The sequence below is a fragment of the Chenopodium quinoa genome, unplaced genomic scaffold (genome assembly GCF_001683475.1).
Source record: "Chenopodium quinoa cultivar QQ74 unplaced genomic scaffold, ASM168347v1, whole genome shotgun sequence".
In the NCBI taxonomy this organism is placed as follows: Eukaryota; Viridiplantae; Streptophyta; class Magnoliopsida; order Caryophyllales; family Amaranthaceae; genus Chenopodium; species Chenopodium quinoa.
Window position 1 is genome coordinate 127,363 of NW_018743572.1, and position 19,213 is coordinate 146,575.

At 40.7% G+C, this 19,213-nt stretch overlaps 1 protein-coding gene across 1 annotated transcript; it reads right to left on the reverse strand.

Moving 5' to 3' along the window:
- Positions 1–14,605: 14,605 nt before the first annotated feature.
- On the reverse strand, positions 14,606–16,168 carry LOC110681642. Its single transcript, XM_021857791.1, has 2 exons — positions 15,289–16,168; positions 14,606–15,045 (listed from the first exon to the last, which is right to left on the reverse strand). Exons 1-2 carry the CDS (start codon positions 16,166–16,168, stop codon positions 14,606–14,608), a joined length of 1,320 nt encoding a protein of 439 aa, XP_021713483.1.
- Positions 16,169–19,213: the final 3,045 nt, after the last annotated feature.

Sequence of the window (19,213 nt, forward strand, 5' to 3'; positions counted from 1 at the left end):
TTGGCCGGTTGTTTGGCCTCAGCTATTTCCCTGCACAATGTAGAGGGTTATTTCCCTAGGTTTTGTAGCCAAAGCTGCCATTCCATAGGCTGTAGTTATATGCCGCCAGTCCTCCGAAGAAGGCAGGCTGGATGTAGGGCAAAGCATGAGGCCTTTATAATGGCTGAGCCATCTACTGCGCCGAGTTGATTACATGAGGTCTCAACTGGACGAGAGGGACGCTTGAAGGGGTCCTATGTACAAATTGAAAATTCCTCACAGAGGTATTCTAAAAGCTATCATGATAAGTCGACGTAGATGTCGACTCTGATAGCTGCTTGGTTTTCTTTTGCTCGATGTACAATCAAGCATTAGAAAATGTTTTCTTGCTACCATACGGTTGTACATGCTGGATGGCTTTTCTTGTTACCGTTTCTGGGAAACGGAGTCTTAAGAGGTCAATCTAGGGTCGAGCCTTCTCCTTTAGATCACGATGAGGAGTCGGCTAACGATCCTTGATCGACTTCTTCTTTCCATGATGATCTGGTTTCTTGGCCGACTATTCCTTTCTAGGAGCAGTAGACTGCTTAGTGATTAAGTCTTTGATTTCACCCTTGAAGCTGCTCATGAATTTCATGAGCTCATCTTAGGTGACCGAGCTGATCCTGCCGCCTAGGATGGACCAGTTGCCTGCCCTGAAGGCTTGCTTGTTTGTCTAGGGGGGCTGCTTAGACCTGCCTGGTTAGCATTGTGCTTCCGCCTGTCTTTATGACGGATGCCCTAAGAGATGAGGGACCCATCATGGGCCACATAGGTTTCGATGTCTCCATCGTCACCAGAGTCATGGTCCGACTGCACCACCACTTCTTCCAGAGGCCGGTTGGTCTCTGGAGGCGGCACATGTTGACCTTGTGAAGCCATCTTAGAGGTACTCTCCACACATACAATGCTAAATGTTTCGGGTGTTTTTGTGTCCCTTGGGAGAGTTACAACTCAAAGACTGGATTCGACAAGGGCGTATGTACCTGTAAAACAAATGGATCTCCGAATGGTCGATGGTCCGCCTCCAAAGATTAAGTTAGTACGAAATCGGAGTAAAACGTGCGGAAAGTAGGTTATCTGCTCAAACTTCGGGCTCAGGTGTTCCCTATTTTAGAGAGCAATAAATGTCCTAATGATTAAGACGTAATAATTTCAAGGTTTCAAGGTGCCCCCATTATTGGGGGAATCTCCCTATTTATAGGGACCTAGGAAAACGTGCCCTACGCTAGGGTTTTATGACCTAGGGATTAGGGCAGCACCGTTTTGCGGCGCCCCTTTGGATTTGGGCCTTAAAAGCCTCCATTACTAGGGGCATATCCAAGTGACATGTGTCATCTATCTAGGATTCCATTTGGACACCTCTGAGAGCGACACATGTCATTCTCTCATTGGCCCACTTGTAGGAGTTTAAATACCCAAATCAAGTAGTATCTCAACCTGAAAATTTCTAAGTTTTGGCTGGGCTAGGACGCCTTGGTATGCCCTTACTCTCTTTTGGGACATAAGATGCCTTAAAGAAATTTAGGCAACCTTTGTGCCTGACAGTCCGTCTTGGTTGAAGTCGGACGGTTATTTTTCATTGGGATACCCTTGCTTAGACAATTATGCGGCCGCCAAGTTATACCTTTTGCGATCGAGCTTTTATATTGCTAGCACCCCAAAAATTATTTTTATTCGACATTTTTTATTATCCTTTTAGGCCGAGCTGCTATGTTGCAAGCAATATCAGTTTCATTTTCACTCGGCACCTCTGCTAAGAAGTAGCAAAATATAAACAGAAAGAATAATGTAACAATGGCTGACTTTTTCATTAATTTTGTCAAAATTACATTGCTGGGGCCATACGGCCTTAATTACATTACTCGGTCATCAAGACCTAGATGTATCTACAGTTATTGGCTAAGTAAAAGAAAAAACAAAAACATAGTATTTCTTCATATTGTTCGTATATATTCCAAGTTCGAGGAATCGGACGGTCATCTAAGGCTTCGAGACAGTAAGTGTTGTCTCGAAATTCTTCTCTAATTTGGCACGGCCTTCCCAGTTTGGGGTTAGCTTTCCATCCTCATTTGCTCGGCCGAGCGCTTCCATTTTCCTTAAGAAAAAATCTCCCATCTTTAGCGGTTTCTTAGACACTCGGCGATTGTAAGCTCTTGACATTCTTAGACGATAAATTTCATGTCTAAGCGCCACGTTGCCACTTGCTTCTAGGAGAAAATCCAAGGCGGTTTTCTTTGCCTCCCAATTGGCATTCTCATCATACAACATTACTCAAAGTATGGGCTCGTACATCTCAATTGGGAGCACTACTTCAGCACCATAAAATAAGAAGAATGGGGTTTCACCAGTTGAACTCTTTGCTTTGGTACATATGGACCACAAGACATGAACTAACTCATCCGCCCATAGGCTGCCGGCTTTCTCAAGCTTCCGCTTGATGCCGTTGGAAATCAGCTTGTTGTAGGCCTTAACTTGGCCGTTAGCTTGGGGACGGCCGACCGAGGCAAAGCAGTGGGTGATGCCCTTGTCACTTAGCCATTCTTTGAGTTAGCGAGTTTCAAACTGAGGTCCATTGTCAAATACCATAGACTGAGGTTCTCCATAGCGAGTAATAATATTATTCCAAATGAAGGCTGATACGTTCGTCTACTTAATCCCTCGGACGGCCTCGACCTTAACCCATTTTGTGAAGTAGTTAACAGCTACAAGCACATACCACCTTTGACCGGAAGCTGGAGTATATGGCCTTAAGACGTCCATGCCCCATTTTGCAAAAGGGAGGGGACTGCTTATGGCCAATAAGATGTTAGCCGATCGGTGGACAAGGGTTGCAAACCTACACTACTACAAAAAACCCCTATCGAGTCACCTGTAAATGACCTAACGAGTCGCTTTAAAGGCGACTCCACAGCCACCGACACAATAGCTTCCAACTTTAGGAGTCGCCTCTGAGGCGACTTGAAAGCTTTTATATAAGTCACCTATTAGTTGTTAGGCGACTCTATTTGTTAAGCTATTGTGTCGCTTGTGTTGAAAGATACGACTCCATAGGTTAATCTATATGTCGCTTGTGTTGAAAGAGGCGACACGTAAAAATCAACATTTTTTCCAACTATTTATATTAGCTCATATAATGTCAGTGTTTATGGCACTTAGCATGCTTGATCTCTGGTTCTTTGCCTGGAAGGTTGAAGTTCTTGCCATGATACCAAAGTTACTTTTCCTATATATATATGAGATTGTAACTATTTTATATAAATTTTTAGAATTAACCTATCGAGTCGCGTCTTACGTATTAGGCGACTTATTAGGTAGTGGTCATATAATAAAGCACATAACAAGTCGAACTTTTAGAGTCACCTATATATAAGGTGCGACTTGTAAACATAGCGAGTCACCTCATACTTATTAGGCGACTTGTTATGTTGGGGTTAAAATCAAAAAAGCACCTAATGAGTCGCCTAATATACATGAGATGACTTGATAGGTTTACAAGTCGCACCATATATGCATGTGACTCTATAACTCGACTTATTAGGTGGCTTAAATTAGATTTTTAAAGTCACCTGTATATAAGGTGCGACTTTTTAACCTATCACGTTGCCGTATAAATATCAGGCGATTCATTAGGTGAGAGTCATACATAAGAAAACTCAACTATTGAGTCGCCTAATATGTATAAGGCGACTCGACAGGCTTTCGAGTTACACCTTATGTATAGGTGACTTTGAAAATCTAATTTAAACCACCAAATAAGTCGGATTATAGAGTCGCATGCATATATGGGGTGACTTGTTAACTTATCAAGTCACTTCATATATATTAGGCGACTCGTTAGGTGCTTTGTTGATTTTAACCCCAACTTAACAAGTCGCCAAATAAATATGAGGTGACTCGATAGGTTTATAAGTTGCAACTTATGTACAGGTGACTTTAAAAGTCCGACTTATTAGGGGTTTTTTGTAGTAGTGCTATGGCACTTGTCACATTTTTTCACCATTTTCATGGCGCCCGAATTCATTCTCGGCTAATAATACCCTAGGTGGATAGCCTTTTCAACTAAGGCACGTTCGCCTATATGGGATCCAGAATTCCCTTGGTGGAGGTCGTCCAACACATCATGCCCTCTTTCTGGAGTGATACACTTCAAGTATGGTTTCACAAAAGCTTTCTTGAATAATTCCCCTCTCCTCATTTCGAACCAGGCCGCTCTCTTCTTCATCAGCCATCTCTCTTTTGGGTCATCCAAGAGTATCCCATCCTTTAAGTATGAAAAACTCTTTCCATCCATGAGGAGCTTTTGTCAATGATTTGTATAGGCTCGGCATCGATACTTCTCTTTTCATTTACTTTCCAAAACACCAATCTAGGAGTATCACATGATGTCGAGGACGCTAATTTGGAGAGCGCGTCCACTAGATGATTTTTGAACAGGGGACTTGCTGCAGGGTAAAAGTTCTAGGCTCTCGGCCTCCTCTTTGACCATCTGCAGATATTTCATAATGGCCGTCTCCTTGGCTTCATAGTCACCATTCACTTGGTTGACTATCAGATGAGATTCCGAACTTGCATTAACTTTTGTTGCCCCGGCCACCTTACACATTCTAAGGCCGGGCAATAGGGCTTCATACTCAACCTCATTATTAGAGGCTTGGAACTGAAATCTCATTATATATTCAAACTTATCTCCCTCGGGAGATTCGCAAATAATCCCAACACCGCATCCGGTTGTTGTTGCACTACCATCCACATACACTTTCAAAATTTGGTCCCCGGCCAGTTGCAAATTCGGCCACATCATCTCGGCTACAAAATCAGTAAAAGCTTGCACTACTACAAAAACATCGAAAAAAGACCCTCAATTTAAGACCCGTTATTTAAAAAATGGGTCTATTTGATGTAAGAGATCCAATATTAATTATAACGGGTCTGTTATGTGTATTGAAAAAATAAAAAAGACATAACATACCCGTTCTCAACTTTAGAGGGTCTCTTACCGGAAGCCAGTACATTCACACTCAATGTGTAAATGGATCTTGCACACTCCATTTTGATTGGGTGAAATGGCATCTTTTTTTTTTGGGCCCAAATTTTTTCAATTCAAATTGAAATGAAATTTTATGAAAATTTTGAATGGGTTTTAATTTAAATTTCAAACTAAACTTGAACTTCCTACCAACGAATTAATTGTTTTTTTTTTCATCAAACCAATCCCCACCGTAGTAGTCGCCGGAAAATTTTGTGATGTTGGCCGGAATACTTACAACCATAGTCGCATGTTCTCCGTCATCGATTTGTGCATGTTTTGTAATTTTCCTGTTGCCGGCGATGGGGATATCAAGGTGATTATTGATTTTGAGTTCATGATAACCATGAATTCTGATTTGGTTGAGTACCTTGTATATTTATAGGCACCGTCACAGCGGAAAATAACTCAGTGTTATAATTAAGTTTATAATATCATTTTGTTATTATGGTATGTGAAAAGTCGACCCACACTTTATTTGTTGTTAAATAGATTTGTGTTATGAAAATGTTTGTGCTGATACCCTTTACCAAATTGATAGTGATAGCGTTCTCCATTTCCGTAGTGCTAGGTTCGATCCCTACATCCCAAGGAAATTTTTCAAATATTTATACCATTGTAGTGTTCATAGACATGAAAACATATTTTGAGCGTGCAATTAGCGTGCTGATACCCGTAGCTTAAATGGTTATGTATGTTGTTGACTTACTCCGCGTCCAGGGTTCGATTCCTGGTGCTTGGACAGCTGTTAATTTTTTTTTTTTTTTTACGAAATCATTATAAATGGGCTCAAACCATGTATTTCTTGGATGGCCCAAACAACTGTTTATATTATTGAAAATTTCATGGAGAATTTCATATTGTACAATATATTTTTGTTCTTCCCCTGAAAAATTTCATGGATGCATTGCATCACTGTGTTCCACTTAATTATTTCATTTTTTGAGTTGTTTATAATTTCAATTAAAATGGTTGTTAGGTTATTTAGTACTATATATTCAATTAAGTCTCCAATTTTTGAATTGAATTGAAACAAATACGCCGTCAAGTTTAGATGGGTGAAGTTACTAGTGCAGTGTTTAACGTCTTCCATGGTGGCAAGCTTTTTTTTTATCCTGGACTTTGTTACCAACATGGTGAATCCTTCACCGTTGAATTTATCGAAAATGAGTTCACGGCCGAGAGATTGAAGGCGTTAATTGATGGGTTTGGGTATGATGTTTATGGCATAAAATATGGTCCTCCGAAATGTATGAATGACGAATTGCTGGATCTGGTGGATGGAGACGGTTTTAACAAATTAAAAGAGGTGGCATTCACCAATCCAACGATTAATGTATATATCATACATAAACAACCTTTGAAGGCGGAGGTTTGTAGAACGAAGAAGCATGTGGCCTGTCATAAAAGGGTAAAACATGTGGTAGTTAATCAAATACTAGAACAATCAGAAATTGATGTCGCAGCATTACCAAAGGTACACATTTTTTGTAATTTCTATGACTGTAATTTGTAAAGTTTAGTTTTTATGTTGATGTATGTAGAAGGGGGTTTTATAACAGATTATTTTTGTTGCTGTGTAATTTAATATCATATTGTTATTATTAATCTGATTCTAACAATAATTTTTGATCCTAGACATCTGAGAATATAAATTATGTTTTGATTTCACCTAACAGTTTTAGTACGTTAATAAATTAAACATGCTTATTGTGACAACCTGGTGGTGTCCACAAGAATATAGTTCTTTTGTCAAACTAATTGGGAAGTTGAATGAGGATCAAAGAAGCTAGGTCGTGGAAATGGGTTTTGGCAACTTGCTTAATCTGTCCATTACAAGATTGATCAATCCTTTATTAGATGGATTGTTTCAAGGTTTGATCCTGTAACCCATTCACTTAAAATAAGGGAGGACTTGACAACTGTTGTGGATATTGAAATGGTGGAATGGGTTTTAGGAGTCCCTGGTGGGGACATCTTGTTTTATCCAGAGAAGGCTTACTACGAAGAATTTAAACTATTGAAAAAAATTTACAAGGAGAATTCGCTGCGCGTGCCGTAAAACGTTCTAAGGTGTATTAGAAACTACGTTATGAGAAACATAACAAGTCAATGTTCAAGCAACACTTTCTGCTGTACACACTGGGCGTCTTGCTTTGTCCAATGGATAATAAAACTTGGATAAGTTCTTCCCATGTATATTATCTGAATAACGCTAGTAATGCGTATGAATATAATTGGGGTAAGTTGACAAAGGGTATTTTAGGTCGTTACTAAGACACCTCTATCAAATGATATTTGTGGCCCTAAACATGCAACTAAACGAGTCTAGAGGCAAGTCAAGGGTCGAACACAGGGAAACGATTAAGCACTACTATCTATCTCCTAAAGTTAATCTAGTTCGGTCAAGGAAAATAGTGGATGAATTAATGACTAAAGAGTATGTAAAATTAGTTAAAATAAATGCTAGGGGTACACACTGGGCGTCTTGCTTTGTCCAATGGATAATAAAACTTGGATAAGTTCTTCCCATGTATATAATCTGAATAACGCTAGTAATGCGTATGAATATAATTGGGGTAAGTTGACAAAGGGTATTTTAGGTCGTTACTAAGACACCTCTATCAAATGATATTTGTGGTCCTAAACATGCAACTAAACGAGTCTAGAGGCAAGTCAAGGGTCGAACACAGGGAAACGATTAAGCACTACTATCTATCTCCTAAAGTTAATCTAGTTCGGTCAAGGAAAATAGTGGATGAATTAATGACTAAAGAGTATGTAAAATTAGTTAAAATAAATGCTAGGGGTAGGGGTCGAACATGATATGAAGTCAAAGGAGCTAGGCTTAGGGAAGTAGGTTTACATGCAAACCAAGCAACTCATACAAGGCAAAGTAAAGAGTACTCTCTAATCACCTATCGGGATTAAGAGCTTTCCTAGTTAACATGCACTTACACTATCGTCATAAGGCATGCAATACTAAGGTTAGACAATAATCAATCACCCAATGACTATTCCTAAATCACACTATCGTCATGATTTAATTCAAGTCACTCAACCACAACATGCATATGGCCATAAACATGGAGTAGCCAAAAAGTATAGGCGCAAGGAAGATTTAATTGCAAGTATTCCAAACTAGCCTAGCCTATCATACATCAAATTCAAAGCATGTCTCCACCAAACCCCTAGCAATAAGAAAACTACTCACAATCCATAACCCTAACTACAATTACACTAATCAACAAAGTAATTAAGAAATTAATGAGAGAGATGATAATTTCAAAAGATGGGAACTTTAAGCATATAACAAAAGAATAAAAAGAAGAATATCAATAGTTTCATTCAATACCAAGTGAGATGACAAACACCAATAGAGTTCCAAAATGCTTCCTCAAAATACCCAAAGTAGCTAAAATTGATAAATTGAAGATCTACACTAAGATCTATGGAAGAATTTCCAATACAAGAAAGCTAAAATCTTTGCTAAGAATGTTCCTCTAAAGAGTATGCTGAAAGTTTCAATATGTGAATAATGAATGATGCCTTCTCTCTCCTCTTCTCTGCTTTTTAAATCTGATTTCAGGTTACGGACCGCAGCAGACAGGCGCACCCGCGCTGCACAACGGCGCGCCCGCGCGCTAGATGGTTACGCGGCCGCTCCTCAAGAAGCGCGCCCGCTCAAAAATGGGTGTCACAGGATTGGGCCAGCTCAGCGCGCGCCCGCGCCGGGAAGTCGCGCGCCCGCGCCCAAGGTGGCGCGCCCGCGCCTATAGTTGCGCGCCCGCTCCCAACTGCTGGTTCAATGCTTCGATCCTTGCTCTGGCTCCTTGTCATTTCGAACCGCAATCAATCTGCAATTACAAAATAGGAAGGCGAAGCGTAATACAACGAAGAGGGAGGGGAGCAAAGCCTACCTAAACCAAATAAAAACACATTACGCAACACATAGGTAGACTGCTTAAATTAGGCAAAACATAACAAAAGCACACTAGGATGAACCGAATTATTGCTAAAACTACTAGAAAGAACTACCCTAGGAGTGACATAAATATCACTCATCAAATTCCCCCAAGCTAAACTTTTGCTCGTCCTCGAGCAAAGCTAAAGACAAAGAAGAATAAGACACAATCATTCAAACATGAGAAAGTAGGAAAGAAGGGGAAGGGGAATACACTAACTCACTTTCGTAGGAATCACGGTTGTTTTTAGCATAAACAACAAGCCATTTAAACCCCAAAGTCGCCGATGAGGACGAGTATGCTCTCGTGAGGGTTTCCAAAGAGTTTAACCCGCAACTCTTGGCAACATGCTCAAAACAATTACTAAACAAGGGAGAAAATAAAGAGGAAACTCAACTATAAACACGGAACAAAACATGGAGATGAAGAGCATATTGAAAAGAAAAAAACATAGATGGATGTCAATCTTTCTAAGCAATAAGAGTAAGCACGTTTTTGGATGCCAATGGTTGATTGAAAGATAAGTTATGCTAAGCATAGAGAACTCTAACATGCTCCACTCCACCCGCATTCCATACATTCTTACCGCGTTCCCTCATCTAGGTTCAAATTCACCCTACTAGGTAGCACCTCATGACTCCACGAAGGAGGCAGAACAAAGATAAGACATGAAATCAAGGGGAACCCGACATCTTACCAAGACATGCTCTCTCCATATGCTTGAAATCTAGCTCCCTCCACCGACTAGTGACTCAACCAATTCTAAGTCAAAAGGACTTCAAAAAGGGTTGTAATGCAGGCTGGGAAGTAAAGGTGAGGGAAAATTTGAAAAATTTGGTAGGTAATCCTAATTGTGAAGAAAAGAATGAGGCCAATTCTTAAAACAACGTAGAATATCTCCAAATTTCCAAACAAAATTACATCTCCCCCAAGCTTATTCAACACAAACTCACCATACTATATACAAGACGCGTAGAGCCTCTCCCCCAAGCTTGAGTGGAGCATTGTCCTCAATGCTTAGACGAGTGGGGTAAATGACATCACCTTTTTTTTTTTTTTTTTTTTTTACTATTTACGGTTTTTTTTTTCTTGAATACACACGTGATTTCCATTTTTAACCATTACCTTCCATCTTTTCAAACCAAAAGCACAATAAACTCTCATGGCTCAAACTTCACAAGTCTAAGGTTAAGAAAAGAAATAGATGGACCATGGGGTTTTTAATGTGCTATAAACAAGGAAGATGGGGCTCAACATGGCTAGCAAGGGGCAAATGCAAATAAAATTACAAGAAAGCAACAAAAGAAAAGAGAAGCCTAGAAAATCAAAATAGTCACCGAAGAAAATGCCTTTGTCCTGTCTAGATTAGTTAGGTCGCGATCTCGGGTAGCTAGAAATCAAGTTCTCAATTTAAGCATGCCTTGGTAGGGATCCTATGCCGCTCATATAAGAAGTGTTGGAGGCCTGAACAATAAAACTCACATCGGGTTACAAAAATGACCTTTAAGCCTTCAAATCCCCTAATGAGGGCAACACCTTCTTACCATAAACAAGTGAATTTGGGTTCGATGGGCCTTACGAGTTCTAGCACAACTACCTTAGCATAGAAATATCCTAGAGTCAACCAATGGCAATCCAAGAGCGCGGAAACTCTTAAACCTTAGGAAGAAAGACATTCAAGAATGCAAATCCATCAATTATTGCTCAACAATAGACAAAATATACAACAACCACATGGTTTGTTTTGAGCAAAAGAAAAATCCTATACAAAACAAAAGAGAATAAAGGTAAAAGGCATGCAAGCAAATAAATCCCAATCGTCAAACAAAGATCGTTCGGCATCAATACCAACGATCACCAGATTCCGAAGAATTAAGAGCATACATCCTCGAACCATTCAACTCCAATCTAAACTAAAGCTATCCTAAAGCACACCAAAGAAAAATAAAATGAAAGAAAAGAAAGAAAAGTTAGAAAGATCTCACCGAAATAACGCCGAAGTGAGCATATCCAAAGGTAAAGCATGCGCCCTAAAAGTGGTGAGAATCCAAATAGAAGGAAAACAAACTATATACACAAAAGGGTTAGTCCGGATGGACGAGAAAGAAATAAAATGCAACTCCTTTTTGGCTTTTTTTTTTTTTTTTGGGTAGAATATAGTTTTATTTTTGCTTCACTACTCCCAATTCAACATTACCTTATCAATCATCGAACCATATATACACACACCGGTCAATCGCCATGTCGGCGAATATCAGTAATCATCGTCATCATCATAGACACATTAAAAACTCAACAACCATAGCAGTGAACAGGGGCAAAAACAACCAAACAAACAGTCATGCAATCCAGCAGAATAAGCAGCATCAAGGTACGAGTAAAACAATGAAATACCGACAGGCACGCAGGTAAGAATCTCAGCCAAGTCACTCCCTACCAAGAGTATATCTCCTTCTCATCAAAATAAACATGCAAAACAGGGGAGAGATATACTCTAGGGACGTAGCCTACTGGCCACTAGAGCTAGGCTCACTAGGTGAGTCATGCTTAGGTGGCGGCTCGTCATAGCTGTAGCCACTAGGTGGGCCGAAAAGGCCCCAGCCACCGTCAAAGCCCGGTGGCCAACCGTAGTGACCCCTGAAAAGATCCTCTTGCCAGCTGGGCAAAGGATCGGAGGGAGTGTCCTCAGACTGGGAATACAGAGGGGCGGGGTGATCAGGATGCACATAGGGGTAAGAAGGGTCCCCTCTAAAGTCACACCCGCCAGGCACACGATAATCGTACTGCCCGTCCTCTGGGAAGCTGCGGAGCTCCCTACTAGGCTCGGAAGGACCTTGCTAGTAAGGGTAAGTGGGGAGATTGTTCCCCCCCCAAGAGGGAACAGGGCCGTGCTAAGGCGACCAATTAGGGTAGTTCACGGGGGGAGCAATCTCTCCTCTGTCCACAGCTTAGTCATAGAGGGACTGCTGCTGCAGATGGTGGCCCTGTTGTGACTCAAAGATTGCCTGCAATTGCCTAGCTATGTCAGATAGCTGGAATGTACCTGTGGGCTTCTGTGCGCCCGCCTGCTGCTGCTGCTGCTGAACCTCCTCCTCTACCTCCTCCTCATCACCTACCCCTCCCTCAACATCCCCATAAAGCTCGGGCACTTGCCCGTTATCTCTCAAAACTCTCCATACATAATCGGTGGCACGGGTGATGGAGGTAAGGTGGGGTTTGGGAAGAAAGCAATGGTGTCTCCCTCTCACAAGCCAACTGTAGTAGGCAGGGTTAGCGGTCGGCAAGGTAAATTCAGACCTACAAAGCTGTTCTAGGTCAAGGTAAATGTCACCTTTACTCCCCACGGGTGTGCAGAGAGGTAACATATCACTGCGCCCCAACTTAATGGCCAACCTAGTGACCATTGCTCCGCAGTGTATGTCTCCAGACCTCTTACCCTTTGCGATAGATACACAGGTGGTCATGAAGTGAAAACCTAAGTTAAGCTTACGAGGCTGCTCTCTCCTAGAACCGATCCAATGGCCTCGTCGCTTGCATCACACATTAGCTCGAATGGTAAAGACCAATCCGGTCCTTGGACTATGGGGGCGGTGCAAAGAGCCTTTTTCAACCTACAAAATGACTCATGGCAAGCTTCATCAAATACAAAATCTTTATCTTGCTGCAAGAGAGATGTGAGTGGCTTAGCAATTAAAGAAAAATCTTTTATAAAACGAAGATAGAACCCGGCGTGGCCAAGAAATGACCTCACTTCCCTTACATTGGTAGGGGGTGGGAGTTTCTCTATGACCTCCACCTTGGCTCTATCCACCTCGATGCCGACATGGGAAATTTTTTGCCCAAGAACAATCCCATCTCTACCATGAAATGGCATTTTTCCCAATTCAACACGAGATTAGCCCTCTCACATCTTTCCAAACAACGAGATAAGTTAGATAGACAATCTTCATAGGTGGTCCCTCCAACGGAGAAATCATCCATGAAGACCTCTATCTCATCCTCAATCATATCACTAAAGATTGACATCATACATCTTTGAAATGTAGCGGGAGCATTACAAAGCCCAAAAGGCATCCTACGGTACGCAAAGGTACCATAGGGACAAGTAAATGTTGTCTTCTCTTGATCCTTGGGATCAATCGGGATTTGGAAAAATCCCGAATATCTATCAAGAAAGAAATAGAAGGCATTCTTTGTAAGCCTCTCAAGCATTTTATTAATAAATGGTAATGAAAAATGGTCTTTGGAAGTGTTGGCATTCAATTGGCGGTAATCAATACACATACGCCAACCCGTAACAAGCCGGGTTGGGACTAATTGTTGCTTATCATTAACCATTACCGTCATACCTCCTTTTTTCGTTACTACTTGAACCGGGGATACCCAATCACTATGAGCAATTGGATAGATGATCCCTGCTTCAAGTAGCTTGGAAACCTCTTTCCTCACAACCTCTTGCATGGAAGGATTAAGCTTCCTTTGCCGTTGCCTACACGGCTTAGCACCCTCCTCTAAATCGATTTTATGCATGCATAGGGAGGGGCTTATACCCTTGAGATCATCAAGAGTATAACCCAAAGCCTTCCTATGCTTTTTCAAGACATTTAGCAATGAGGAGGTTTGCTCTTCCGTGAGGTTAGCATTGACAATAACCGGGGAAGTATCATAAGCATCCAAAAAGACATACCTCAAGCCCGAAGGTAGAGGTTTCAATTCTACCTTTGGAGCTCCCTTACCATTGGAGATCTCCTCCTTCTCTACCTTGAAGATTTCATGTGTTTGGAGCATCTCTTGGTCGGTGATTGTCTTCTCTTTCTCATCAAGTATTTCTTCATACAATTGCATCTCCTTTTGATCGCCTACTTCATTCTCATTCAACAAAACATTCTCAAGTAGATCATTAGAAGCATGCATATGAGGGTATCTAAACTCATTCATCAAATTTTCAATTGTATCTATTCTAAAGCATTCATTACTAGAGGAGGGTTGTCTCATTACCTTATTCAAGTCAAATTCAATAGAATCATTGTCAACCTTCAAGGTCATCTTACCTTCTTTGACATCGATGATCGCTTTAGAAGTAGCTAGGAATGGCCTACCCAAAATTATAGGAATTCTTTCATCTTCATCCATCTCAAGGACATAGAAATCCACCGGAAAGGTGAACTTACCAACTCTAAGGGGGATGTCCTCTACTTTCCCTATAGGCAATTTTGTGGACCTATCCGCTAGTTGGAGAATGATGTTTGTAGGTGAAAGGCTTCCCACATTGAGCTTTTGGTAGACCGAGAAGGGCATTAAACTCACACTAGCACCTAGGTCACCCAAAGCCTTCCCCAAATGGATCTCATTGATAGAACAAGGAATAGAAAAACTACCGGGGTCTTGCAATTTGGTTGGTAGCTTACTAGAGAGAATGGCACTACAATTTGCGGTTAGATTAACGGTCTCAACTCCTCTCTTTCCATTCAAAAGGTCTATTAGAAATTTAGAGTAGTGAGGCATCTCCTTCATAGCATCCGCAAAGGGTATAGAAACGTGCAAGCCTTTAACTACTTCTAAAAACTTTCCGAATTGGGTATCAAGCTTAGACCTAGAAAATTTTTTCGGGAAAAGGCAACCTCTCATTCCTAGGTTGGAGATTAAGGGGTAAAGGTTTTTGCTCTTTGGTGCTCTCCTTTTCGGGTTCCTTCTCTTTTTCTCTCTCGCCCCTCTCATGCTTTTCGGCACTTCCTTCTAGAACCTCACCCTCTCTTGATGAATCATCCTCAACCTCAAGTCCTATCCCTTTATCGGAACTCTTCTCAACATTTAAATCACTCTCAAGGATCTTCCCACTTCTAGTGGTAATGGCATACATAGATTTGGGGTTGACACCTTGTCTAGGTAAAGAAGAAGAGGAAGAAGGGGAGGATGAAGAACTTGGTTGGGTAATTTGGGAGATTTGGGTCTCAAGCAATTTCATGTGTGCCTTAATTTGTTTCTTTTCCTCCTCTTGACTCTTGTTGTAGCTCTCTTGATTCTTGATGAAAGCTTGGAGCATGCCCATCATAGAATTCGGAGCGGCCTCAACTTGAGGAGGAGGTGTGATAGAAATTTGGGCTTGTGGCCTAATTTGTTCAAAACCGGGAGGTCTATTTTGAGGCCTTCCATTTCCGGAACCGTGATTGGAATTAAAACGTTGTTGGTTGTTGGAATAGTGTTGTTGGTTTTGATTCCAATTGGGCTTTTGGTTTGAGTAACTTCTTCCATTGTAATTAGAAGAGTTCCCCTTACCTTGGCCTTGGTTATCATAACTACCACCACTTTGATTCCATTGATTTTGATTCCAACCTTGATTTTGATTCCAACCGCGGTTTTGGTTTTGATCCCAATTTGGCCGCATTCCAACATTTCCCTCACGAGGGACAAAATTCATAGCATTAACATCTTCAACATTATCATCATCATTTTCTTTGGAAGGGCTTTGATATTCATTAATGTACATGCATTGTTCGGAATTATGGTCATAGTTTCCACATATATCACAAAACATACAACCGGGAGGCATAGCATTGTAATTAGAGGGAGAAGAAGTAGAAGGATTCATACCATGGCCTCTCTTGGTAGAAGGAGAGGAAGTATTTTGAGTGCTTGATTTCATGAGCTCCTCCATTTGTTTTGCCATCTTTGCCATTTGGTTGGAAAGATTTGTGATGGCATTGGTTTGCTCGATGGATTGCACCGTTCCTTTGCTTGAAGTGGCTTCCCTCTCACCTTCATACCAATCCTCATAATTCCGGACCACATCTTCTATTATGCTTTCAACTTCGTTCTCTCTCTTGTTCATAATAGGGCCACCGGCCCCGGCATCTAAACTTGTCTTGCTTTGGGGTGAAAGGCCTCCATAGAAAGTTTGAAAAATTTGGTAGTTGGGAATGCCATGATGAGGGCATTGTCTTTGGAGTTCCTTGTACCTTTCCCAAGCCTCACATAGAGACTCACCTCCCCTTTGGCGAAAGCTTTGAATTTTAGAACGAGCCTCGGCAGTCTTCTTATGATTATAGAACCTTGCCAAAAATGTCGTAGTAACCTCATTCCATGTTGTGAGAGAACCGGGAGGCACGTCATTATTCAACCAATGCTCGGCTACTCCCATAAGAGAGAATGGAAACATCTTCAATCGAATGTACTCTTGGGTTACTCCGTTGATCTTGATGGTGTCACAATACTTGAGAAATTATTTGAGATGCTCATGTGGGTTCTCAAACTTAACACCCGTGAATTGCCTCTTTTCTATCAAGGAGATGAAGTTAGGCTTGATTTCAAAATTGTTTGCTTGGGTATTAGGAGCTAGGATCCCACTTTGAGAGGTATATGTTCGGGTGCTCCAAGTTGCTTTAGTGACCTTTGATCACCCACGTTTCCTTGATCACCCATACTTTGTTGATTATGGTTATTGGAAAATGGGTTGGGATTTGAGCCTGTGGGTGATTCACTCTCCTCGCTTGAATTGGGTGAAGATGGGGTAGGGGAACTTCTCACTTCCTCTTGAAGTGGGTCTTCACCTCTCTCGCTTGCTTGTCTCCTCAATTGGGTTAGAGTACGCTCTAGCTCGTGGTCTATGGACACCAAAGGCCTAGAGCTATTAAGCCTCCTGTGCATATACAAAGCTAAGCAAAAAGTGAGCACTGACAAGACACGGAAAAACAACAGAAAGAAACGAATGAACTAGTCTCAACAAGAAAATATACACACAATGGAAACCGTTTCCCCGGCAACGACGCCAATTTGACAAAGGGTATTTTAGGTCGTTACTAAGACACCTATATCAAATGATATTTGTGGTCCTAAACATGCAACTAAACGAGTCTAGAGGCAAGTCAAGGGTCGAACACAGGGAAACGATTAAGCACTACTATCTATCTCCTAAAGTTAATCTAGTTCGGTCAAGGAAAATAGTGGATGAATTAATGACTAAAGAGTATGTAAAATTAGTTAAAATAAATGCTAGGGGTAGGGGTCGAACATGATATGAAGTCAAAGGAGCTAGGCTTAGGGAAGTAGGTTTACATGCAAACCAAGCAACTCATACAAGGCAAAGTCAAGAGTACTCTCTAATACCCTATCGGGATTAAGAGCTTTCCTAGTTAACATGCACTTACACTATCGTCATAAGGCATGCAATACTAAGGTTAGACAATAATCAATCACCCAATGACTATTCCTAAATCACACTATCGTCATGATTTAATTCAAGTCACTCAACCACAACATGCATATGGCCATAAACATGGAGTAGCCAAAAAGTATAGGCGCAAGGAAGATTTAATTGCAAGTATTCCAAACTAGCCTAGCCTTTATACATCAAATTCAAAGCATGTCTCCACCAAACCCCTAACAATAAGAAAACTACTCACAATCCATAACCCTAACTACAATTACACTAATCAACAAAGTAATTAAGAAATTAATGAGAGAGATGATAATTTCACCAATTAAACCAACAAAGATGGGAACTTTAAGCATATAACAAAAGAATAAAAAGAAGAATACCAATAGTTTCATTCAATACCAAGTGAGATGAAAAACACCAATAGAGTTCCAAAATCCTTCCTCAAAATACCCAAAGTAGCTAAAATTGATAAATTGAAGATCTACACTAAGATCTATGGAAGAATTTCCAATACAAGAAAGCTAAAATCTATACTAAGAATGTTCCTCTAAAGAGTATGCTGAAATTTTCAACATGTGAACAATGAATGATGCCTTCTCTCTCCTCTTCTCTGCTTTTTAAATCTGATTTCAGGTTACGGACCGCAGTAGACAGGCGCGCCCGCGCTGCACAACGGCGCGCCCGCGCGCTAGATGGTGATGCTGCCGCTCCTCAAGAAGCGCGTCCGCTCAAAAATGGGTGTCACAGGATTGGGCCAGCTCAGCGCGCGCCCGCGCCTATAGTTGCGCGCCCGCTCCAACCTGCTGGTTCAATGCTTCGGTCCTTGCTCTGGCTCCTTGTCAATTCGAACCGCAATCAATCTGCAATTACAAAATAGGAAGGCGAAGCGTAATACAACGAAGAGGGAGGGGAGCAAAGCCTACCTAAACCAAATAAAAACACATTACGCAACACATAGGTAGACTGCTTAAATTAGGCAAAACATAACAAAAGCACACTAGGATGAACCGAATTATTGCTAAAACTACTAGAAAGAACTACCCTAGGAGTGACATAAATATCACTCATCATAAGTACATGTTAGAGTGGCTTACCAATTACAGTGATAATTGGGAGGTGCTAGGTTGCGGAGCACTTTTACTCGTGGTAAGTTTCCGTAACAAAGAAAGATATGTTGTTCAATTAATGCTTCAATCAAGAAACAACCAATGATTTCCTATTGTTATTTGATGTAGATTATTTACCTGGACCGGATAAGGCATGCAAGTATCGTAGATTGGAAAGCTAATGGATGCAGGATTTATGAATGGACACAAGACAGTGTTGATAAGGCAATAAAATCTGACCACATTCACCAAGGTCGTTATGGAAAATCAAAGGTATTTACAAGATTATTGCAACCTAGTTATATTACCAAATAAAGTTGTTAATTAGTTTCGTTTTGATCACTAACAAATTATTAACCATACACCATTGGTTTCACAGGGCGTTGAAGGTGTTGTTTATGGAAAGCCATACCCAATGAAATATGGGAATTACACTCCGCAATGTTGATTACGGCAAATTTCATTAGTTATGAGTAGGTATATGTTGTTCTCACAATAGTGTACCTTCAAAGTTGTAGTCTATGTTGTTGTATACGTTATATCAAAACTGTGTACACTAATGTATTGTATTAGTTGTATGTATACTGTTAACGGTATAACAAACTGTAAATGATAAAATGATACTTTAAACATGAATCTGATTTGATGTATCATGGGAATTAAATATTATTTTTTTCCAACGGTCACTTGTTATATTTGAATCATCAACGGTTAACATCCTTGTCTATAAATTACTCTTTTGCTACAATTGAATGACATTCACATAATCAGGGCTTTGAGACAAAGCTTCAATCACATACATATAAAAATTGAATGTTAAGATGACTGTAGTTGAAGAAACTTCCTCCAATAATGAATCATTCACTTCTTCTTTCCACCTCGATGACTCCGTCTTACATTCATGCAAGCACAATATACCAGCCAAGAAACTAGTGCGCAA

Bases quoted from the DNA above. Each gene is read 5' to 3' on its own strand.
- LOC110681642 (XM_021857791.1), bottom strand. From the start codon at position 16,168: ATGTTTCCATTCTCTCTTATGGGAGTAGCCGAGCATTGGTTGAATAAT. The intron at 15,046-15,288 runs GTAAGGGGAACT...GCATGCTCCAAG, and splicing joins TTATGATAACCAAGGCCAAG to CTTTCATCAAGAATCAAGAG.